We start from the raw sequence: 26,446 nt of genomic DNA, 5'->3' as shown, positions 1-26,446 counted from the left end.
TAGGGCATGATACTGGTCAACAGCATTCTCCTGGGCCTCTCAGGTTGGTATTTGCTCAAACCATTGCTTTGCATGTCAGCATTCATTGATCAGGTTCTAGGACTTTCTACTAATTCACCACTCTTTATACAATCCTCATCATCTACAATATGCCATCTCGGCACTTGCTACTTCCATTTCCTGAGACATTGTCCTCTGATCTTCAAGGCTGGTTAGTTATTCTGGTTAGTAACACCTGAAACTGGTTCTGATGTGCTATCTGGAAGGCATTGGTGACAGCGGGATCTTGAAGTCTAGCCAAATTGAACGGACATTGTCATTTCGCTGGTGTGGGGAGATGGTGGAGACGGAGGCCCCTCGTCATGCTTTAACATCATGCAGTGTCATTCTTTGACATGCAAATTTAGTCAACGGACAGATCTTTTTATGAATGTTTGTGTAAGATAGAATGTGTTGCCAATGGAGATGTTATTGGCTGCACAAAACCAGATCGCAACATATTGTTGGCCCAGATGCCACCCACATCTGGCACATGTGGAATGGTGATCTGGACCACATGTAGCATGGAATAATGGCACTTGGGCAGACTGCTCCTGTTTGCAAGATCTGGGCCACAAGCAGCCCATAGCAATGCCACATGTCAGCCAAGAGCAAAGAAATAAACTACACTTTACCTTATCTGAGCCACAAAAGAGACTAATGGAAACTCATAAACTACAACTGACTTGAAATCAACTGAAGATAAAAGACATTAAATCTCTTAAAATCTCAGCAGAGGAGATCTCAACAAATTGCTTTACCAGCTCCACTTATTACTAACACAGACTGACTTTATTTCTGTTAGATGTTTACAGAAGCTCTAACTGAGAATGAACAGGGGTTTAAATGCATTTGTTTCATCTGAATGTGAAACATTTTCAATAAAATGTAAATCTCTTGCAGTTAACCATTAACTAGCAACAGCACACATGCTTGAGCTAATTTAACTATCATTGCATCAACAACTACACAGTTACTGCCTTTAAATAAAGCAACATTTAGCATAACATCAATGTTTCTTAGTCTTCTGAAACACAAGACTCTACTCTTCAGTATAATGATAAACCACAAATCTCAGACAACAAAAACCCTTTAGATCCCAGGAGACCATTAAACACACAAACACGCACGCACGCATATATATATATATTTGTTTTTTTGTCAACTGTTGCTGCCAGTCATTTGACCATTTTATTATGTAACAGTTTTGTCATTGTATCAATTATACATTATTTTTGAAATATTTGTGTATATTTTGTAATTTTAAAAAACAAAAAAGTAGTCAAGTCGTCACTCACCATTTATATTGCGCTTTTAACAATACAGATTGTGTCAAAGCAACTGTACAGCATTAAATAGTAAAATAATGTGTCAATAATGCAAAAAGGCAGTTCATCATTGAATTCAGTGATGTCATCATCCAGCTCAGACCAGTTTAAATAGTATCTGTGCAATCAAGTCGACTATAATCGCTGGAAATGAAGTGTCACCAACTAAGCAAGCAAGAGGCGACAGCGGAAAGGAACAAAACTCCATTGGTGACAGAATTAAGAAAAAACCTTGGGGGAAATCAGGCTCAGTCAGGAGGCCAGTTCTCCTCTCTCCAGATGAAACCAGCAATTCAATTCCAGGCTGCAGCAAAGTCACATGGTGCAGAAGACTCATCTGGTTCCTGTGGTCTTGTCTCGGTGGCCCTCTGAGACAAGGTCTTCACTGGGGATCTGTCTCTGGAGCTCATCAAGCTGTCCTGATCTCCGCTGACATTCAGGGCTGTAGAGGTCCTTTCTAGGTGCTGATCCACCATCTGGCCTGGATACGTATTGGATTTGGGTGACTGCTGTGACCATCTGATTAAAATTAGCGTAGATGCCATTTTTCTAACGATGTAGCAAGTGTTTGGTGTGTTATGGGAGTTTTTTTCCAGTTCTGGTGGTCCTAATTAATGCAGCCTAAAAATCTTTTAATGGATTTGAATATTATAAATTTGTTAGTGTGTTATGTGTAGGCCAGATTAAAAAGATGTGTCTCTAATCTAGATTTAAATTGACAGAGTGTGTCTGCCTCCTGAACAATGTTAGGTAGGTTATGCCAGCGTTATTGCACTAAATAGGAAAAAGATCTGCCACCTGCAGGTGATTTTGATATTCTAGGTATTATTAAATTGCTGGAGTTTTAAAGAAAGCAGCAGATGTGGAGGACTATAATTCAGTAAGAGCTCATTCAAATATAAAGGTGCTAAACCATTCATGGATTTATAAGTAATAAGCAAGTTTTATAATCTATACAATGTTTAATAGAGAGCCAGTGCAGTGTTGACAGAACAGGGCTAATATGGTCATACTTCCTTGTTTTAGTAAGAACTCTAGCTGCTGTATTTCGGACTAGCTGGAGTGTGTTTATTAAGCATGCAGAACAACCAGCAAATGAAGCATTACAATAATCTGACCTTGAGGTCATGAACGCATGGTTTAACACTTCTGCATTTGACATTGAGAGCATAGGTCGTAATTTAAATATATTTTTAGATGGAAAATTTCAGTTTTATAAATGCTAGAAACATGGCTTTCAAAGAAAAGATTGTTATTAAATAGCACACCTAGGTACCTAACTGATGACGAAAAATTGACGGAGCAGCCATCGAGTCTTAGATGGTGTTCTAGGTTATTACATTCAGAGTTTTTAGGTCCTACAATTAACACTTATGTTTTTTTTTCAGAATTTAGCATTAAGAAATTACTTATCCATTAGCTTTTTAAATTGAATCAGAATCAGAATGAGTTTTATTGCAAGGTATGTTTACACATACGAGGAATTTGTTTTCGTGATAGAAGCTCAACAGAATGACAGCGACAGAAAAACAAAAAAATAACATAATAAAATAATAAAAAATACAAATAAGTAGGTAAGGAATGACAATATGCAAATTGACAATTGTAGGCAGGTATATTACAAAAAGCAGTTATGTATGTAAGGTATATTATGTGCAAAAATTTTAAGTGTACACTAAGTATGTGTGTTAGATAAATAAGTGTATGTGTATATAAATATAAAGTGTAGTGTGTTCCACAGTTATTATCAATTGTTCATTAGATGGATTGCCTGAGGGAAGAAACTGTTCTTGTGTCTGGTCATTCTGTTCCTCAGAGCTCTGTAGCATCAACCAGATGGCAACAGTTCAAAGAGGGAGTGTGCTGCTCACTCTGGATAAGTAAAGTTCTTGAATAGAAGGGAGGGTTGTTCCGATGATTCGCTCAGCAGTTCGGACTACCCTCTGTAGTCTTCTGAGGTCAGATTTAGAAGCTAAGCTGAACCAGACAGTTAATGAAGTGCAGAGGATGGATTCAATGATGGTGGAGTAGAACTGTTTCAGCAGATCCTGTGGCAGGTTGAACTTCCTCAGCTGGCGAAGGAAGTACAACCTCTTTCACAATGGAGTCAATGTGAATGTCCCACTTCAGGTCCTGAGAGATAGTGGTGCCCAGGAACCTGAATGACTCCACTGCAGTCACAGTGCTGTTCATGATGGTGAGTGGGGGAGAGCATGGGGGTTTCTCCTGAAGTCCACTATCATCTCCACTGTTTTGAGCGTGTTAAACTCCAGGTTGTTGAGAGTGCACCAGACAGCCAGCTATTTAACCTCCTGTCTGTAAGCTGACTCGTCACCATCCTGAACGAGGCCGATAAGTATGGTGTCGTTTGCAAACTTCAGGAGATTGACAGGGGGGTCCTTAGATGTGCAGTCATTAGTGTACAGGGAGAAGAGCAGTGGGGAGAGAACGCAGCCCTGGGGAGCTCCGGTGCTGATTGTACGGGTGCTGGACGTGTATTTTCCCAGCCTCACGAGCTGCTGCCTGTCTGTCAGGAAGCTGTTGATCCACTAGCAGACGGAGGTGGGCACAGAGAGCTGAGTTAGTTTGGGCAGAAGGAGGTTTGTGATGATAGTGTTAAAGGCAGAGATGAAGCCCACAAACAGGACCCTCACATAAGTCCCTGGTCTGTCTAGGTGTTGCAGAACATAATACAGTCCAATGTGTACTGCATCATCCACAGACCTGTTTGCTTTGTAGGCAAACTGAAGAGGATCCAGTAAGGGTCCAATAATGTCCTTCAGTTGGGCCAGCATCAGTTTTTCAAATGACTTCATGACTACGGATGTTAAAGCCACAGGCCTGTAGTCATTTAGTCCTGTAATTTTGGGTTTCCTTGGAATGGGGATGATGGTGGAGCGTTTGAAGCATGAAGGGACTTCACACAGCTCCAGTGATCTGTTGAAGAACTGTGTGAAGATGGGGGTCAGCTGGTCAGCACATCATTTCAGACAGGCTGGGGTAACACAATCTGGGCCTGGTGCTTTTTTCCTTTTCTGCTTTCGGGAAGATCTGACGCACCGCATCCTCACTTATCTGAATTGCAGGTGTGGGGGAGAGGGGGGATGCAGGAGGTGTGAATGTTGTGAACAGTTGTTTGGAGAGGTGATCAGGGCAGGTTGCAGGAGTTGTTAATGGTGTGAACGGTTGTGTGAACGGTTGTGTGGAGAGGCGTTCAGGATGGGTTGCAGGAGTTGTGAATGGTGTGAATGGTTGTTTGGAGAGGCGTTCAGGGCAGGTGATGGATGTTCTTTCAAACCTGCAGTAAAACTTGTTCAGATCATCTGCCAGTCGTTGATTCTCCACAGTGCTGGGGGGTGGTGTCTTGTAGATGGTGACCTGTTTAAGACTTTTCCATACTGATGCTGAGTCGTTGGAAGTGAACCAAGTACTCGCACCCTAAAGAGAGCAGCCCGAAAAATGGAGCACAGCTGGAGGAAAACAAAACTAGAGGTATTTCGTATTGCTTGGCGGGAAAGTAACATATCCTACAGAAAATCATTAAAAACTGCTAGATCCGATTACTTTTCTTCTCTTTTAGAAGAAAACAAACTTAACCCCAGGTATTTATTCAATACAGTGGCTAAATTAACGAAAAATAAAGACTCAACAAGTGTTGACATTTCCCAACACCACAGCAGTAATGACTTCATGAACTACTTTACTTCTAAAATCGATACTATTAGAGATAAAATTGCAACCATTCAGCCGTCAGCTACAGTATCGCATCAGACAGTACACTATAGACCCCCTGAGGAACAGTTCCACTCATTCTCTATTATAGGAGAGGAAGAATTGTATAAACTTGTTAAATCATCTAAACCAACCACATGTATGTTAGACCCTATACCATCTAAGCTCTTTAAAGAGGTGCTTCCAGAAGTCATAGATCCTCTTCTGACTATTATTAATTCCTCATTGTCATTAGGATATGTCCCCAAAACCTTCAAACTGGCTGTTATTAAGCCTCTCATCAAAAAAACACAACTTGACCCCAAAGAACTAGTTAATTATAGACCAATCTCGAATCTCCCTTTTCTGTCCAAGATACTAGAAAAGGTGGTATCCTTACAATTATATTCCTTTTTAGAGAAAAATGGTATATGTGAAGATTTCCAGTCAGGATTTAGACCGTATCATAGTACTGAGACTGCTCTCCTTAGAGTTATCTAATAGAGCAATCTTTCCTTAGAAAGCCACGTTTCTAGCATTTGTAAAACTGCATTTTTCCATCTAAAAATATATATCTAAATTATGGCCTATGCTCTCAATGTCAAAAGCAGAAATGTTAATCCATGCATTTATGACCTCAAGGTTAGACTATTGTAATGCTTTATTGGGTGGTTGTTCTGCACGCTTAGTAAACAAACTACAGCTAGTCCAAAATGCAGCAGCAAGAGTTCTTACTAGAACCAGGAAGTATGACCATATTAGCCCGGTCCTGTCAAGTCAAGTCAAGTCACCTTTATTTATATAGCGCTTTAAACAAAATACATTGCGTCAAAGCAACTGAACAACATTCATTAGGAAACCAGTGTGTCAATAATGCAAAATGATAGTTAAAGGCAGTTCATCATTGAATTCAGTGATGTCACCTCTGTTCAGTTAAATAGTGTCTGTGCATTTATTTGCAATCAAGTCAACGATATCGCTGTAGATGAAGTGACCCCAACTAAGCAAGCGAGAGGCAACAGCGGCAAGGAACCGAAACTCCATCGGTGACAGAATGGAGAAAAAAACCTTGGGAGAAACCAGGCTCAGTTGGGGGGCCAGTTCTCCTCTGACCAGACAAAACCAGTAGTTCAATTCCAGGCTGCAGCAAAGTCTGATTGTGCAGAAGAATCATCTGTTTCCTGTGGTCTTGTCCTGGTGGTCCTCTGAGACAAGGTCTTTACAGGGGATCTGTATCTGGGGCTCTAGTTGTCCTGGTCTCCGCTGTTTTTCAGGGCAATAGAGGTCCTTTCTAGGTGCTGATCCACCATCTGGTCTGGATACGTACTGGATCCGGGTGACTGCAGTGACCCTCTGATCTGGACACAGACTGGATCTGGTGGCTACGGTGACCTCGGAATAAGAGAGAAACAGACAAATATTAGCGTAGATGCCATTTTTCTAATGATGTAGCAAGTACATAGGGTGTTATGGGAAGTGTTTCCGGTTCCGGTTTACCTAATTAATACGGCCTAAGAATCCTTTAACGGATTTGGATATTAAAAGCATATTAGTATGTTATGTGTAAGCCAGGTTAAAGAGATGGGTCTTTAATCTAGATTTAAACTGCAAGAGTGTGTCTGCCTCCCAAACAATGTTATAATGTAAAAGGAGCTCATTCAAATACTGAGGTGCTAAACCATTCAGGGCTTTATAAGTAATAAGCAATATTATAAAATCTATACGATGTTTGATAGGGAGCCATTGCAGTGTTGACAGGACCGGGCTAATATGGTCATACTTCCTGGTTCTAGTAAGAACTCTTGCTGCTGCATTTTGGACTAGCTGTAGTTTGTTTACTAAGCATGCAGAACAACCACCCAATAAAGCATTACAATAATTTAACCTTGAGGTCATAAATGCATGGATTAACATTTCTGCATTTGACATTGAGAGCATAGGCCGTAATTTAGATATATTTTTGAGATGGAAAAATGCAGTTTTACAAATGCTAGAAACTTGGTTTTCTAAGGAAAGATTGCGATCAAATAGCACACTTAGGTTCCTAACTGATGACGAAGAATTGGCGGAGCAACCATCAAGTCTTAGACAGTGTTCTAGGTTATTACAAGCGGAGTTTTTAGGTCCTATAATTAACACCTCTGTTTTTTCAGAATTTAGCAGTAAGAAATTACTCGTCATCCAGTTTTTTATATCGACTACGCATTCCATTAGTTTTTCAAATTGGTGTGTTTCACCGGGCCGCGAAGAAATATAGAGCTGAGTATCATCAGCATAACAGTGAAAGCTAACACCATGTTTCCTGATGATATCTCCCAAGGGTAACATATAAAGCGTGAAGAGTAGCGGCCCTAGTACTGAGCCTTGAGGTACTCCATACTGCACTTGTGATTGATATGATACATCTTCATTCACTACTACGAACTGATGGCGGTCATATAAGTATGATTTAAACCATGCTAATGCACTTCCACTGATGCCAACAAAGGGTTCAAGTCTATGCAAAAGAATGTTGTGGTCAATTGTGTCAAACGCAGAACTAAGATCCAATAAAACTAACAGAGAGATACACCCACGATCAGATGATAAGAGCAGATCATTTGTAACTCTAAGGAGAGCAGTCTCAGTACTATGATACGGTCTAAATCCTGACTGGAAATCCTCACATATACCAGTTTTCTCTAAGAAGGAATATAATTGTGTGGATACCACCTTTTCTAGTATCTTGGACAGAAAAGGGAGATTCGAGAGTGGTCTATAATTAACTAGTTCTTTAGAGTCAAGTTGTGGTATTTTGATGAGAGGCTTAATAACAGCCAGTTTGAAGGTTTTGGGGACACACCCTAATGACAATGAGGAAGTAATAATAGTCAGAAGAGGATCTATGACTTCTGGAAGCACCTCTTTTTAGGAGCTTAGATGGTATAGGGTCTAACATACATGTTGTTGGTTTAGATGATTTAACAAGTTTATACAATTCTTCCTCTCCTATAGTAGAGAATGAGTGGAACCGTTCCTCAGGGGGTCTATAGTGCACTGTCTGATGTGATACTGTAGCTGACGGCTGAATGGTTGCAATTTTATCTCTAATAGTATCGATTTCAGAAGAAAAGTAGTTCATAAAGTCATTACTGCTGTGGTGTTGGGAAATGTCAACACTTGTTGAGGCTTTATTTTTCGTTAATTTAGCCACTGTATTGAATAAATACCTGGGGTTATGTTTGTTTTCTTCTAAAAGAGAAGAAAAGTAATCGGATCTAGCAGTTTTTAATGCTTTTCTGTAGGATAGGTTACTTTCCCGCCAAGCAATACGAAATACCTCCAACTATTTTCCTCCAACTGCGCTCCATTTTTCGGGCTGCTCTCTTTAGGGTGCGAGTATGCTCATTATACCATGGTGTCAAACTGTTTTCCTTAACCTTCCTTAAGCGTAAAGGAGCAACTTTATTTAAAGTGCTAAAAAAGAGAGAGTCCATAGTTTCTGTTACATCATCAAGTTGTTCTGAAATTTTGGATATGCTAAGGAATTTGGATACATCAGGAAGATAACTTAAAAAGCAGTCTTTTGTGGTAGAAGTGATGGTTCTTCCATACTTGTAACAAGAAGTAGAATTTACAATTTTGGCTATATGAAGTTTGCACAGAACTAAATAATGATCTGAGATATCATCACTTGGCTGAATAATTTCAACACTATCAACATCAATTCCATGTGACAGTATTAAATCTAGAGTATGATTTCGACAATGAGTAGGTCCTGAAATGTGTTGTCTAACACCAATAGAGTTCAGAATGTCTATAAATGCTGATCCCAATGCATCTTTTTCATTATCAACATGGATATTAAAATCACCAACTATTAAAACTTTATCTGCAGCCAGAACTAACTCGGATGTAAAATCACCAAACTCTTTAATAAAGTCTGTATGGTGCCCTGGTGGCCGGTATACAGTAGCCAGTACAAACATAACAGGGGATTTATCATTAACATTTGTTTCTCTGGATAATGTTATATGAAGCACCATTACTTCAAATGAGTTATACTTGAAGCCTGCCCTCTGAGAAATCCTGAAAACGTTGTCATAAATTGAAGCAACACCTCCCACTTTGCCTTTTAGACGCTCATGTTTATAACAGTAATCTTGGAAGGGGGAAACTCATTTAAAATAATGTTATCATCAGGTTTTAGCCAGGTTTCTGTCAAACAGAGCAGATCTAGATTATGATCAGTGATCATATTATTTACAAAAAGTGTTTTCGTAGAAATGGATCTGATATTCAATAAGCCAAGCTTTATCATTTGTTTATCCATATTGCATATGTTTTTTATTTGTTGAACCTCAACTAAATTATTAATCTTAACTTGGTTTGGACGTTTTTTGTATTTTCTCGTTCGGGGAACAGACACAGTCTCTATAGTGTGATATCTAGGTGAAAGAGTCTCTATGTGCTGAGAATTAACTGACCTCTGTGACGTGAGGCAGCTAGCAGACGGTCGGTTTAGCCAGTCTGTCTGCTTCCTGAACTGGGCCCCAGTTAGTCAAGTATAAACACTAAGACTATTTGCCATATTTCTAGAGAGAAGAGTGGCGCCACCCCAGGAGGGATGAAGACCATCTCTTTTCAACAGGTCAGGTCTGCCCCAAAAGCTCGTCCAATTGTTTATGAAACCTATGTTATTCTGTGGGCACCACTTAGACATCCAGCCAGTGAGTGATGGCAATCTGCTATGTATCTCGTCACCACGGTAAGCAGGGAGGGAACCAGAGCATATTACAGTGTCTGACATCGTGCTTGCAAGTTCACACACCTCTTTAATGTTATTTTTAGTGATCTCCGACTGGCGAAGTCGAACATCATTAGCGCTGGCATGAATAACAATCTTACTGTTTATGTTTAGCATTAGCCAGCACTTTTAAATTTGCCGAGATGTCAGGCGCTCTGGCTCCCGGTAAAATTTGACTATGGTGGCTGGTGTCTCTATATTCACGTTCCGTACAATAGAATCACCAATAACTAGAGCACTTTCATCAGGTTTCTCGGTGGGTGCATCACTGAGTTGGGAGAACCTGTTTAATGTTTTGATCGGAACAGAAGAGCGGTGTTTTGACCCACGACTACGCTGCCTCACTGTCACCCAAATGCCCTGCTGCAGGGGCTCTGTTGCCGGAACCAAACAATGTACAGGAATCCCTGAGCTAGACGCACCCAAAGCCGTATCTAGAGCCCTAACATTCTTACTGTCCTCAATTAAAGTTTGGATGCGTGTCTCTAATTCTGAAATCTTCTCTGTCAGCCTATGTGAATCCCTCATTTGCGACAGAGATAGATAAACTGTACATGTGGCAAGAGGTGCAAATAACAATAGCAGGAGAAGCCATTACTCACCGTGCTTTATGAAATATTCTTACTGCGGTTGTTTGATGAACTTGTGAAAAACTGGAGCGAGACAGAGGAGAGGAGAAAAGAAAAACAGCGATAGGTTCGAATGAAAATGCTAATGACCCATGGTAGGTTCCTGGTAGGAATACACATATCCTCACATAAACGTAAGATGTTACAGTCTCTGTGAGCTCGTCCAGATCGGTGGCAGCAGCTTCAAAAACACTCCAATCAGTGAGGTCAAAACAAGATTGTAAATCCTGCTCTGCTTCATTAGTCCATCTTTTTACAGTCCTTAATACATGTTTAGCTGATTTTTGTTTCTGCCTGTAGGTTGGTATAAGATGAATCAGACAGTGATCAGAACGTCCCAAAGATGCCCGTGGAATAGAGTGATATGCATCCTTTATTGTGGTGTAACAGTGATCCAATATATCACTGTCTCTTGTGGGACATGTAACATGCTGTCTGTATTTTTGCATTTCACGGGAGAGATTGGCTTTATTAAAGTCCCTAAGAATGATTAAAACAGAGTCTGGGTCTTGCTGTTCTTTCTCTGTGATCTGATCAGCGAGTTCTCTAAAGATCTGTAGAGATCTGTAAAGCTGAGCTCACATGCACATGTGGAGGGATGTAAACACTCATTAGTCAATCCAATCTGCTTTATTTATATAGCACAATTTAAATAAACACAAGGTTTCCAAAGTGCTGTACACCACAACAATAAAAGACACAATAGGATAAAAAGATAAACACAATAAGATAAAGGTAATAGAATAAGATAAAACAACATGAAATTATGTAAGTAAAATTAAATCAAATAAATAAATAAAATGCACTGCCCACACAACACATTTAAATCACATTAATCATGATTACCTGGTGTTAAAAGCCAGAGTAAAAAGATGGGTTTTAAGCAGAGATTTAAAATGAAACAGTGAGGAGACTTGTCTGATCTGTAGTGGCAATTCATTCCATAGTTTTGGAGCTGCAACAGCAAAAGCTCTTTCTCCTCTGAGTTTTAGCCTAGTTCTAGGCACTGTCAGGAGCAGCTGGTCAGCTGACCTGAGAGAGCGGCTGGGAATGTAGGGGTGCAGCAAGTCGGTGAGATACAGTGGCGCAAGGCCATTCAAGGCTTTAAAAGCAAATAAGAGTAGTTTAAATTGAATCCTAAAATGAACAGGCAGCCAGTGGAGTGAAGCTAAAATAGGTGAAATGTGCTCATACTTTCTTGTGCCAGCTAAAAGACGAGCAGCAGCATTTTGAACCAGTTGCAGACGGGCAATGGAGGACCCATTAACCCCCAAATAAAGTGCATTGCAGTAGTCCAGCCGAGTGGTCACAAAGGCGTCAATTACTGTCTCAAAGTGCTGTCTCTGAAGGACTGGTTTAATTTTTGCCAGCTGCCTTAACTGGAAAAAGCTGGACTTCACTACGGCTTTAATCTGGTTGTCAAATTTAAGGTCAGTGTCCACCTTTACCCCTAGATTAGTAATAATTTGCTTGTGATACTGTGCTAAGGAACCCAGATCAACCAACGGGGTCACAGAAGTGCCACTACCACTAAAGACCATGACTTCTGTCTTTTTTTCATTAAAATTTTAAAAATTAAGAGACATCCAGGCCTTAATGTCATGTAAACACGCTAGCAATGGCTTAACACAGTAGGAGTCTGACTTTCTAAGAGGGACATAGATCTGACTGTCATCTGCATAGCAATGAAAGTAAATACCATGCTTCCTGAGAATTGAACCAAGTGTGAGTAGATAGAGGGAAAATAAGAGAGGGCCAAGCACAGAGCCCTGTGGCACCCCATGTGACAGGGGAGCAGTCGAGGAAACAGAGTCAGCAAGGCCAACAGAGAAAGTTCGCTGGGACAAGTAGGACCTAAACCATTCTAACGCTGTACCACTGATGCCCACCCACTGCTCCAAATGAGTAATCAGTATTTCATGATCTACTGTATCAAAAGCAGCAGTCAAATCTAAAAGTACGAGGACAACACAGTGACCCGAGTCAGTAGCTAAAAAGATGTCATTAAAGACTCTTAAAAGTTCTGATTCGGTGCTATGTAATGTTTTAAAACCGGATTGGAAAATCTCAATAATATTATGTTCATTTATAAAGTCTATGAGCTGGGAATAGACAATCTTTTCCAACATTTTAGAAAGGAAAGGCAATTTGGAAATAGGCCTAAAATTAGCCAAAACAGTAGGATCCAGTACAGGTTTTTTCAACAAGGGCTGCACAACGACATGTTTAAAATTAACAGGAACCACTCCCGAGGACAGACTGATACAGTATTAATTAACTGTAGTAAATGATGGTCCAATAGTTGGGAAAACCTCTTTAAGAAGTCGAGGAGGGACAGTATCACCCGGAGAACCTGAGGGCTTCAAATGACTAACAATCTCCTGCACAAAGGGCAGAGTCACAGGCTCAAAAGTGTCTAGAACAGCAGAGCAGGGGACAAACACTGAAGGATCGAAACCAGGGGGTGCGATAAGTGCTCTGGCAGAAAATACTTTATCAATGAAGAAATGGAGGAAGTTTTCACACACAGCCAGGGAAGCATCAATTGCAACAGTCAGAGGTGCATTCAGAGCAGAATTAATAACCTTAAACAAAACACGAGGCTTGCAGGAGTTCAACAGGACAACATCAGAAAAATATTTTCTTTTAGCCTCTCTCACAGTGAATTGATAATGGCGCCAGTGATCCCTCAATATTTGAAAAGACACTTGTAATTTGTCCTTTTTCCACTTTCTCTCAGCTCTTGGACACTGCTGTCTGGAAGCATGGATGGATTCATTCAGCCAGGGCTCTGACTTAGTTTTTGTCTGTCTGATTTTTAATGGAGCTGCTATGTCAATGGCAGTTTGACAGGTGTCTAGAACCCAAGATTTCAAAGCCTCAGTATCATTATGCACACTTTCAGTTTCAGTTTTGACTGAAAGCAGTCGATAAGTAAGCAGCAGTGGAGGGGTTAATAACTCGGCAAGTGTAAGCGGCAGCACAAGGTTTAACTGTTTGACAGAAAACAGTAGCTTCAAACAGTACCGGAATGTGATCAGAGAAAAAAGCATCACAGATCTCCAGATTAAAAACAGGCAAACCATAGGATAAAACAAGATCAAGTGTGTGACCATGTTCGTGTGTCGGCCCAGTTACAGACTGGACAAGATTAAAAGAGTCAATGATATTTAGAAAGTCTCTCGCTAATGGATTCTCAGGGCAGCATACATGAATATTACAATCACCAACAATAAGGACCCGGTCATATTTAGGCATAATATCCGCCAAAAACACAGAGAAGTCCGTTAAAAAGTCTTTGTTAAATTTGGGAGGCCGATAAACCACCGCACACAACACCGTGTGCGACTGACCCAGCTCAAACAGACTCAGTTCAAAGCTGGTCGGGGATGACAGCGATATCTGCTTGCATTTAAAATCACTCTTAAAAACAGTCGCAATTCCTCCTCCTCGGCCAGATGTCTGGGGAGAATTAAAATAGCAACACTCGTCAGGTAAAAGTTCCGTAAAGACACTGAACTCAGCAGCACTCAGCCAAGTCTCGGAGATAAAGAGGAAATCCAGTTCCCATGATATAAAGAAATCCTTAAGGATAAATGTTTTATTCCCAAGTGGCCTGGCGTTAACCAGGGCAAACCTAGCCGAAGCCGGCGGGTCAGGAAGAACAGCTGACGAGGATGCACGACACAGAGGCCGCAGATACTTCAGATTCACTCCACGCCAGTGGAGACAGGGAGAGCAGGGGCCACGGGGTTGGAAGGCCACATCGGATCCCGCCACCGTAACCAGACAGGAGGCAACAGGGTCCAGAGAACGTTGAGCGACACACAGGCGAGGACCAGCTCCATATCCACCTCGATCGGGACGTACAAACACCGCCCTCAGCCTCACGAGACAACCGCTACGCTTTCCCCGGCGTCTGTATCTTTTTCATCGAGACGGTAGAGCAGGAGTGCGGCGGAGGTATGATGGAATATCCGAAAGGAAGGGAGGCTCAGTCCCCCCCCGTAATAATCCAATTTGCGCAGATTTCCAGCTGTTATTCTCAGATCTAGCAGCGTTTTATACAGCGACAGAGTGTTGACAGTATGTACAAGTGTTAGAAACAGCAGAAACACATACAACAGATGGAACGACTGACGGCATGCCTGACACACTGGTGCCATCTTGCCTCTCCAACTTGCCCTAGACTGATCAGAATGAACAAGTGAAACTCCCGCCCCGAATAGAACGGCTTGCAGTTCACAAACAGCACTTCTAGATGTGAACAGCACTACTTCTTTAACACAGTTAAATTTGTACACCAACGTTCGTTGGTGTAAAAGCATGTCCTGCCGCCACGTGATTTCCCTGTTGATTCTGCATCGCGATCCGCTCTAAACAGATGAAAATCCGGCAGATGGAGCGCGCTGTCCCATATGGTGTCATTCAGCCAGGTTTCCATGAAACACAGAGCAGCAGAGTGTGTGAAATCCTTATTTGTCCGGGGGAGCAGAAGGAGTTTGTCCGTTTTGTTGGGTAGAGAGCTGAGATTTGCCAGATGGATGCTAGGCAACGGCGTTCGAAATCCGCGCTTCCTGAGTCTGACGAGTGCTCCCACTCGCTTTCCCGGTCTGCGCATCCTGTAGCTTTTGATCAGCGCCGCTGCTCCTCCAATAACAACGTTCAGTAAAACATCTGAATAATTGAAATCCAGTAAAATATCTTGAGGTGTGTTCTGCCGAATGTTCAGCAGTTCATTCCTGGTCAAAGTCAAAGTCACTTTTATTTATATAGCGCTTTAAACAAAATACATTGCGTCAAAGCAACTGAACAACATTCATTAGGAAAACAGTGTCAATAATGTAAAATGACAGTTAAAGGCAGTTCATCATTGAATTCAGTGATGTCATCTCTGTTCAGTTAAATAGTGTCTGTGCATTTATTTGCAATCAAGTCAACGATATCGCTGTAGTTGAAGTGTCCCCAACTAAGCAAGCCAGAGGCGACAGCGGCAAGGAACCGAAACTCCATCGGTGACAGAATGGAGAAAAAAACCTTGGGAGAAACCAGGCTCAGTTGGGGGGCCAGTTCTCCTCTGACCAGACGAAACCAGTAGTTCAATTCCAGGCTGCAGCAAAGTCAGATTGTGCAGAAGAGTCATCTGTTTCCTGTGGTCTTGTCCTGGTGCTCCTCTGAGACAAGGTCTTTACAGGGGATCTGTATCTGGGGCTCTAGTTGTCCTGGTCTCCGCTGTCTTTCAGGGATGTAGAGGTCCTTTCTAGGTGCTGATCCACCATCTGGTCTGGATACGTACTGGATCCGGGTGACTGCAGTGACCCTCTGATCTGGACACAGACTGGATCTGGTGGCCACGGTGACCTCGGAACAAGAGAGAAACAGACAAATATTAGCGTAGATGCCATTCTTCTAATGATAGCAAGTACATAGGGTGTTATGGGAAGTGTTTCCAGTTCCGGTTTACCTAATTAATGCAGCCTAAAAATCCTTTAACGTATTTGAATATTAAAAGCATATTAGTATGTTATGTGTATGCCTGGTTAAAGAGATGGGTCTTTAATCTAGATTTAAACTGCAAGAGTGTGTCTGCCTCCCGAACAATGTTAGGTAGGTTATTCCAGAGTTTAGGCGCCAAATAGGAAAAGGATCTGCCACCCGCAGTTGATTTTGATATTCTAGCTATTGATTATCAAATTGCCTGAGTTTTGAGAACGTAGCGGACGTAGAGGATTATAATGTAAAAGGAGCTCATTCAAATACTGAGGTGCTAAACCATTCAGGGCTTTATAAGTAATAAGCAATATTTTAAAATCTATACGATATTTGATAGGGAGCCAGTGCAGTGTTCTCTTGCTGCTGCATTTTGGACTAGCTGTAATTTGTTTACTAAGCGTGCAGAACAACCACCCTATAAAGCATTATAATAATCTAACCTTGAGGTCATAAATGCATGGATTAACATTTCTGCATTTGACATTGAGAGCATAGGCCGTAATTTAGATATATTTTTGAGATGAATAAATGCAGTTTTACAAATGCTAGAAACGTGGCTTTCTAAGGAAAGATTGTGATCAAATAGCACACCTAGGTTCCTAACTGATGACGAAGAATTGACAGAGCAACCATCAAGTCTTAGACAGTGTTCTAGGTTATTACAAGCTGAGTTTTTAGGTCCTATAATTAACACCTGTTTTTTTCAGAATTTAGCAGTAAGAAATTACTCGTCATCCAGTTTTTTATATCGACTATGCAATCCATTAGTTTTTCAAATTGGTGTGTTTCACCGGGCCGCGAAGAAATATAGAGCTGAGTATCATCAGCATAACAGTGAAAGCTAACACCATGTTTCCTGATGATATCTCCCAAGGGTAACATATAAAGCGTGAAGAGTAGCGGCCCTAGTACTGAGCCTTGAGGTACTCCATACTGCAGTTGTGATCGATAGGATACATCTTCATTCACTGCTACGAACTGATGGCGGTCATATACGTATGATTTAAACCATGCTAATGTACTTCCACTGATGCCAACAAAGTGTTCAAGTCTATGCAAAAGAATGTTGTGGTCAATTGTGTCAAACGCAGCACTAAGATCCAATAAAACTAATAGAGAGATACACCCACGATCAGATGATAAGAGCAGACCATTTGTAACTCTAAGGAGAGCAGTCTCAGTACTATGATACGATCTAAATTCTGACTGGAAATCCTCACATATACCATTTTTCTCTAAGAAGGAATATAATTGTGAGGATACCACCTTTTCTAGTATCTTGGACAGAAAAGGGAGATTCGAAATTGGTCTATAATTAACTAGTTCTTTGGGGTCAAGTTGTGGTTTTTTGATGAGAGGCTTAATAACAGCCAGTTTGAAGGTTTTGGGGACATATCTTAATGACAATGAGGAATTAATAATAGTCAGAAGAGGATCTATGACTTCTGGAAGCACCTCTTTTAGGAGCTTAGATGGTATAGGGTCTAACATACATGTTGTTGGTTTAGATGATTTAACAAGTTTATACAATTCTTCCTCTCCTATAGTAGAGAATGAGTGGAACTGTTCCTCAGGGGGTCTATAGTGCACTGTCTGATGTGATACTGTAGCTGACGGCTGAATGGTTGCAATTTTATCTCTAATAGTATCGATTTTAGAAGTAAAGTAGTTCATAAAGTCATTACTGCTGTGATGTTGGGAAATGTCAACACTTGTTGAGGCTTTATTTTTCGTTAATTTAACTACTGTATTGAATAAATACCTGGGGTTATGTTTGTTTTCTTCTAAAAGAGAAGAAAAGTAATCGGATCTAGCAGTTTTTAATGCATTTCTGTAGGATATGTTACTTTCCCGCCAAGCAATACGAAATACCTCTAGTTTTGTTTTCCTCCAGCTGCGCTCCATTTTTCGGGCTGCTCTCTTTAGGGTGCGAGTATGCTCATTATACCATGGTTTCAAACTGTTTTCCATAACCTTCCTTAAGCGTAAAGGAGCAACTTTATTTAAAGTGCTAGAAAAGAGAGAGTCCATAGTTTCTGTTACATCATCAAGTTGTTCTGAGGTTTTGGATATGCTAAGGAATTTGGTTACATCAGGAAGATAACTTAAAAAGCAGTCTTTTGTGGTAGAAGTGATGGTTCTTCCATACTTGTAACAAGAAGTAGAATTTACAATTTTGGCTATATGAAGTTTGCACAGAACTAAATAATGATCTGAGATATCATCACTTGGCTGAATAATTTCAACACCATCAACATCAATTCCATGTGACAGTATTAAATCTAGAGTATGATTTTGACAATGAGTAGGTCCTGAAACGTATTGTCTAACACCAATAGGAGTTCAGAATGTCTATAAATGCTGATCCCAATGCATCTTTTTCATTATCAACATGGATATTAAAATCACCAACTATTAAAACTTTATCTGCAGCCAGAACTAACTCGGATGTAAAATCACCAAACTCTTTAATAAAGTCTGTATGGTGCCCTGGTGGCCTGTATACAGTAGCCAGTACAAACATAACAGGGGATTTATCATTAACATTTGTTTCTCTGGATAATGTTATATGAAGCACCATTACTTCAAACGAGTTATACTTGAAGCCTGCCCTCTGAAAAATCCTGAACACGTTGTTATAAATTGAAGCAACACCTCCACCTTTGCCTTTTAGACGGGGCTCATGTTTATAACCGTGATCTTGGGGGGTGGACTCATTTAAAATAATGTAATCATCAGGTTTTAGCCAGGTTTCTGTCAAACAGAGTATATCTATATTATGATCAGTGATTATATTATTTACAAAAAGTGTTATCGTAGAAAGTGATCTGATATTAAATAAGCTAAGCTTTATCATTTGTTTATCCATATTGCTTCTGTTTTTTATTTGTTGAACCTCAATTAAATTGTTAATCTTAACTTGGTTTGGACGTTTTTTGTATTTTCTAGTTCTGGGAACAGACACAGTCTCTATAGTGTGATATCTAGGTGAAAAAGTCTCTATGTGCTGAGAATTAACTGACCTCTGTGACGTGAGGCAGCTAGCAGACTGTCGGTTTAGCCAGTCTGTCTGCTTCCTGACCTGGGCCCCAGTTAGTCAAGTATAAACACTAAGACTATTTGCCATATTTCTAGAGAGAAGAGTGGTGCCACCCCAGGAGGGATGAAGACCATCTCTTTTCAACAGGTCAGGTCTGCCCCAAAAGCTCGTCCAATTGTCTTTGTAACCTATGTTATTCTGTGGGCACCACTTAGACATCCAGCCATTGAGTGATGACAATCTGCTATGCATCTCATCACCACGGTAAGCAGGGAGGGGACCAGAGCATATTACAGTGTCTGACATCGTGCTTGCAAGTTCACACACCACTTTAATGTTATTTTTAGTGATCTTCGACTGGCGAAGTCGAACATCATTAGCGCCGGCATGAATAACAATCTTACTGTATTTACGTTTAGCATTAGCCAGCACTTTTAAATTTGCCAAGATGTCAGGCGCTCTGGCTCCCGGTAAACATTTGACTATGGTGGCTGGTGTCTCTATATTCACGTTCCGTACAATAGTATCACCAATAATTAGAGCACTTTCATCAGGTTTCTCGGTGGGTGCATCACTGAGTGGGGAGAACCTGTTTAATGTTTTGATCGGAACAGAAGAGCGGTGTTTTGACCCACGACTACGCTGCCTCACTGTCACCCAGTTGCCCTGCTGCAGGGGCTCTGTTGCTGGAACCGAACAATGTACAGGAATCCCTGAGCTAGACGCATCCAAAGCCGTATCTAGAGCCCTAACATTCTTACTGTCCTCAGTTAAAGTTTGGATGCGTGTCTCTAATTCTGAAATCTTCTCTGTCAGCCTATTTCCCTGCATTTATCACATGTGAATCCCTCATCAGCGACAGAGATAGATAAACTGTACATGTGGCAAGAGGTGCAAGTAACAATAACAGGAGAAGCCATTACTCACCGTGCTTGATTAAATATTCTTACTGCGGTTGTTTGATGAACTTGTGAAAAACTTGAGCGAGAGAGAGGAGAGGAGAAAAGAAAAACAGCGATAGGTTCGAATGAAAACGCTACTGACAAGCTAACGAGTGCTAACGCTTTGCAGGTGTACTGCACTCACGGATATAAAATAAAAGTGAACAATCAAAATTAATCTGATAAGATTGATCAATAATATCAGAAATATGGTGTGAATTAAGTTATATTTATATTTTATATTTATATTTTCCTGGTGAAACTGATTGCAGGAATATAACTAAAAACAGGACAAACTAACAAAAACACAAAAACAAATGCAGAGCACGTAACGGAGGCAGCCATCCTGTTTCAGCACCAAAGATCATATAAAAAAATTGGTATGTTTTGCCGGGCCACAAACAAATATAAAGCTGAGTATCATCAGTGAAAGCTAATACTGTGTTTGCTGATAATAAATCCCAAGGGTAACATGTAAAGCATGAAGAGTAATGGCCCTAGTACTGAACCTTGAGGTACTCCGTCTGTACTGCACTTGTGATCGATATGATACATCTCAGTTCACTGCAATGAACTGATGGCGGTCAGATAAGTATGATTTGAACCATGCTAATGCACTTCCATTAATACCAACAAAGTTTTCTAGTCTATTCAAAAGAATGTTGTGGTAAATAGTTTCGAGCTCTAATAGAAAGATACAACCACAATCAGATGAAAAGAGCCGATCATTTATAACTCCACGACTCTGGGAAGTTGTGGCCTAGTGGTTAGAGAGTTTGACTCCTAACCCTAGGGTTGTGGGTTCGAGTCTCAGTGCTGGCAGGAGTTGTAGGTGGGGGGGTGTGAATGAACAGGGCTCTCTTCCATCCTCAATACCCATGTCTGATGTGCCCTTGAGCAAGGCACTGAACCTCCAGTTGCTCCCTGGGCATTGGATATATAGCAACCCACTGCTCGTGGTGTGTGTTCATGGTGTCTTCACCTCTCACTGCTGTGTGTGCACTTGGATGGGTTAAATGCAGAGCACCAATTCTGAGTTCTTGGCAAATGTCACGACTTTATGAACAAGCCAATATGAAATGAATCGCCAATAACTAGAGAACTTTGATCAGGTTTCTCAGTGGGTGCATCACTGAGTGGGGAGAAAGGAAGAGCAGGGTTTTTAACCCACGACTATGCCGCCTCACAGTCACCCATTTGCCCTGCTGCGGAGGCTCTTTAACCTGAACCAAACATTGTACAGGACTCCCTGAGCTAGTTGCATCCAAGGCCATATCTACAGCCCTCACATTCTTACTATTCTCAATTAAAGTTTGGATGCATGTCTCTAATTCTGAAATCTTCTGTCAGCCTAACTATTTTCCTTCATTTATAACATGTGAATCCCTTGTCGCCTACAGAGAGAGCTAAACCATAGTGTGTGGCAAGTGGTTCAAACAATAATAGCAGAAAAAGAAGCCATTACTCACCGTGATTGATGAATGATTCTGACTACTGTATAAAAATAGTATTTTTCTGCATAATAAACTTAATTACTGTAACTTGTCATTAATGTCATAATACGTAATATGTATTTTTTTTTACAGTGTAGAATGTTCAGAACTTTATAAAGATTTACAAACAATTTTCAAATCTGAAATATTTTATTAAAGAGATGGAGATTAATAAAACATGACTTTACTTGTTTTTCCACTTTCTCTCTGCAGGCTGTGGGACTGCAGTATTGGAGAGGAAGGATGTGCTGCTCTGATTTTAGCTCTGAGATCAAACCCCTCATACCTGACAGAACTGAATCTGAACAGTAATAAACCAGGAGACTCAGGAGTACAGCTACTCTCTGCTCTACTGGAGGATCCACACTGTAAACTGGAGAAACTACAGTGAGTGTTATATTAACCCTTTAGAGTAGAAGCCCGCATCAGTGTGGTCTGTCTTTAATTTAATAACTAAAGAAATTACAAAAAAATACTACATTTTTGATTGTACAGATAATAATAATAAGATATTGTTTGAAACTGCAAAGAGTCTACTTGACCTTCACTGTGTTTATTTTATTTTACTGAGTTGTAAATAAAATACAAATAATACACTTATAATACTCTTCATGATCATGATCAGAGGCGGACAGAGTACACAGCTTCATTACTTGAGTAAAAGTACAGATTCCCCTTGCTAAATTTTACTCAAGTACAAGTAAAAGTACTACTGTCAAGTCAAGTCAAGTCACCTTTATTTAAAGGTATTTAGTTAAAGGCAGTTCATCATTGAATTCAGTGATGTCATCTCTGTTCAGTTATATAGTGTCTGTGCATTTATTTGCAATCAAGTCAATGATATCGCTGTAGATGAAGTGACCCCAACTAAGCAAGCCAGAGGTGACAGCGGCAAGGAACCGAAACTCCATCGGTGACAGAATGGAGAAACAAACCTTGGGAGAAACCAGGCTCAGTTGGGGGGCCAGATCTCCTCTGACCAGACGAAACCAGTAGTTCAATTCCAGGCTGCAGCAAAGTCAGATTGTGCAGAAGAATCATCTGTTTCCTGTGGTCTTGTCCTGGTGGTCCTCTGAGACAAGGTCTTTACAGGGGATCTGTATCTGGGGCTCTAGTTGTCCTGGTCTCCGCTGTCTTTCAGGGCAATAGAGGTCCTTTCTTGATGCTGATCCACCATCTGGTCTGGATATGTACTGGATCCGGGTGACTGCAGTGACCCTCTGATCTGGATACAGACTGGATCTGGTGGCTACGGTGACCTCGGAATAAGAGAGAAACAGACAAATATTAGCGTAGATGCCATTCTTCTAATGATGTAGCAAGTAAATAGGGTGTTATGGGAAGTGTTTCCGGTTCCGGTTTACCTAATTAATGCAGCCTAAAAATCCTTTAACAGATTTGGATATTAAACGCATATTAGTATGTTATGTGTAAGCCAGGTTAAAGAATGGGTCTTTAATATAGATGTAAACTGCAAGAGTGTGTTCTATGTTATTACAAGCGGAGTTTTTAGGTCCTATAATTAACACTTTTTTTTTTTTTTCAGAATTTAGCAGTAAGAAATTACTCGTCATCCAGTTTTTTATATCGACTATGCATTCCATTAGTTTTTCAAATTGGTGTGTTTCACCGGGCCGCGAAGAAATATAAAGCTGAGTATCATCAGCATAACAGTGAAAGCTAACACAATGTTTCCTGATGATATATCCCAAGGGTAACATATAAAGCGTGAAGAGTAGCTGCCCTAGTACTGAGCCTTGAGGTACTCCATACTGCACTTGTGATCGATATGATACATCTTCATTCACTGCTACGAACTGATGGCGGTCATATAAGTACGATTTAAACCATGCTAATGCACTTCCACTGATGCCAACAAAGTGTTCAAGTCTATGCAAAAGAATGTTGTGGTCAATTGTGTCAAACGCAGCACTAAGATCCAATAAAACTAATAGAGAGATACTTCCACGATCAGATGATAAGAGCAGATCATTTGTAACTCTAAGAAGAGCTATCTCAGTACTATGATACGGTCTAAATCCTGACTGGAAATCCTCACATATACCATTTTTCTCTAAGAAGGAATATAATTGTGAGGATACCACCTTTTCTAGTCAGCCTAACTATTTCCCTGCATTTATCACATGTGAATCCCTCATCAGCGACAGAGATAGATAAACTGTACATGTGGCAAGAGGTGCAAATAACAATAGCAGGAGAAGCCATAACTCACAGTGTTTGATTAAATATTCTTACTACAGTTGTTTGATGAACTTGTGAAAAACTGGACCGAGAGTGAGGAGAGGAGAAAAGAAAACAGCCATAGGTTCGAATGAAAACGCTAATGACAAGTTAACGAGTGCTAACGCTTTTCAAGCCAGATGTCTACTTAAGTAAAAGTACTGAAGGACTTGTTTTTAAAAGTACTTGAGGACAAGAGTACATTTTCTAAATATTGCATTACTACTGCCACAGTGCTTACATTTATGTACAGAAACGTCCTACATGGAGTTATGAATATTTTAATTTTAATACCTTGGAGAATGTAAAAGGAATTGAAAGTAAAATCATTTTCATCTTTTTACCATGTTGCTTTATTTAACATTTTTCACTTGCCCACAAGGCAATAGCACAATGGCAACTCTCTGACAAACCTCTGCTAGAGTTTTAATGGATTTTAATGGATTTTTTGCACTCACATTTGAACCTGACTGTGTTAAACACACCGCATACTCAAAAACGTCAAAGCAAATGCTCAGCTTACATTATGTGAAATATCAGAAAAGAATATTCAGCTAATAATTGAGTGTACATGTGAGTTTCTCTTTGTTCATCAACCAAATCAATAAACCTAAACCAACAAAGAAGGCAATATAGCAATGTTCTGACACACCTCTGAACTTGACCGTGTTATAAACGCAGCATAGAAGAGAAAATAATAATGATTAAAGAAAATCAGCTAATCAGCTGTGTTTAGATGAGCTTACAAAGAAGGAAAAATAAAATTCAGCTCATTTGAGTGACAGTATTAAGCCCCTTCCTCTCACATTGGCATACAGGCAAAGGCAGGAGAAAATATTTTCAGCTGAATAACACCATTCTCGCACACACAATCTATGTGTGATTTTTCTTTTTTCCCTTTTTTTTCCATCCACACGGAGACGCGTTTCTCTGAATACAATTTTTTTTTTTAATCGGATAGGCGTTTCGTCCACACGGATCCTTTGGAAGAGTGAAACCTATGTTTTTCGAAACTGGGTCCCAGAGAGGATACATTTGAAAATGCAGCCTTTGTGTTTTCTTGTGGACGGCGAATCCATATAGTTTCTGAAACGATGACGTCATCAGCCCACGTCTCGCCTCTAATCAGAAACCACTACGTCATGTAACAGCAACATAAACATGAACAAACACTGAGCGATTGGCTTCTTATTAACTAACATTAACACAGATTAATAAATGTATTGTTCCATGTTCGTTTGTGTACCACACGCAAGGTTTATGAGCATAGTCCATGTCTTCTTCTCAGTTTTAAGTGTATCTCTGTGGCATAATTACAGCGCCACATGCTGGTCTGGCGTGTATACTACATCATTTTGTGGTTTCATGTGGACGCGGATATTTCTTGAGACGAGGGAAAAAAAAGATCGGATTGGGGTAAACTCCGTCTCCGTGTGGACGGGGCTGAAGAAGTAACGGGTACTTACATTTAGGGATAGAAATGTAGCGTAGTAAAGAGTACAATATTTGCCTCTCAAATATACTTGAGTTAAGTCATGAGTACTCCCCAAAAATGATACTCGAGTAAAGTACAGATCCCTCAAAATTGTTCTTAAGTACTGTACTCAAGTAAATGTACTCCGTTACTGTCTGGCTCTGATCACGATGATGTACTTACCTTATTTAATGTCTTAATAAAAGTGTAGTTCATCCATGAAGTCATGAATGAAAGACTTTGAACTCACATTAGTTCCTGATATTTCATGAAGTCAAGTCAAGTCACCTTTATTTAATTAGCGCTTTAAAAAAATACATTTCGTCAAAGCAACTGAACGACATTAATTAGTAAAACAGTGTGTCAATAATGCAAAATGACAGTTAAAGGCAGTTCATCATTGGATTCAGTGATGTCATCTCACTTCAGTTTAAATAGTGTCTGTGCAATCATTTGCAAAGTCAACAATACCGTTGTAAATGAAGTGACCCCAACTAAGCAAGCCAGAGGCGACAGCGGCAAGGAACTAAAACTCCATCGGTGACAGAATGGAGAAAAAATTAAGGGGAGAAACCAGGCTCAGTTGGGGGGCCAGTTCTCCTCTGACCAAATGAAACCAGCAGTTCAATTCAAGGCTGCAGTAAAGTCAGACTGTACAGAAGAATCATCTGTTTCCTGTGGTCACGTCCCGGTGGTCGTCTGAGACAAGGTCTTTACAGGGGATCTGTATCTGGGGCTCTAGTTGTCCTGGTCTCCACTGTCTTTCAGGGCTGTAGTGGTCCTTTCTGGGTGCTGATCCACCATCTGGTCTGGATACATACTGGATCTGGGTGACTGCAGTGACCCTCTGGTCAGAATAACAAACTAATATTAGCGTAGATGCCATTCTTCTAATGATGTAGCAAGTACATCAGGTGTTATGGGAAGTGTTCCCGGTTCCGGTTTACCAAATTAATGCAGCCTAAAAATACTTTAACGGATTTGGATATTAGAAGCACATTTGTGTGTTATGTGTAAGCCAGGTTAAAGAGATGGGTCTTTAATCTAGATCGTACAGATAAGAGCAATACATCAATCGAGTCTGTAAAGGGTCTACTTTTTTGTAAAAAGACATAATAACAACAGAGCTTTGTGCACTTATAAAATGAGGATAACAAACAAGGTGTGCTGTCTGCAGCCTTTGTCTGTGCTGATCTTCATTTACAAACACATCATTAAAATGAACTGTAACTCCGTGAATACTCAACGAAGAGGCATGAGAGAGATATCTA

The 26,446-nt window shown here is 40.4% G+C and overlaps 1 protein-coding gene across 1 annotated transcript in view; it reads left to right on the top strand.

Annotated features, from left to right (window-relative positions):
* Positions 1-26,446, top strand: part of LOC132160152 (NACHT, LRR and PYD domains-containing protein 3-like) — a 99,294-nt gene that overhangs the window by 47,830 nt on the left and 25,018 nt on the right. The window contains exon 6 of the mRNA XM_059569889.1: positions 21,674-21,847. Coding sequence (XP_059425872.1) covers positions 21,674-21,847 — 174 coding nt within the window. The remainder of the gene's footprint in view (positions 1-21,673; positions 21,848-26,446) is intronic.

The sequence above is a fragment of the Carassius carassius genome, chromosome 16 (assembly GCF_963082965.1).
Source record: "Carassius carassius chromosome 16, fCarCar2.1, whole genome shotgun sequence".
NCBI classification, from domain to species: domain Eukaryota; kingdom Metazoa; phylum Chordata; class Actinopteri; order Cypriniformes; family Cyprinidae; genus Carassius; species Carassius carassius.
This window is presented reverse-complemented; position numbering and strand designations above follow the sequence as displayed.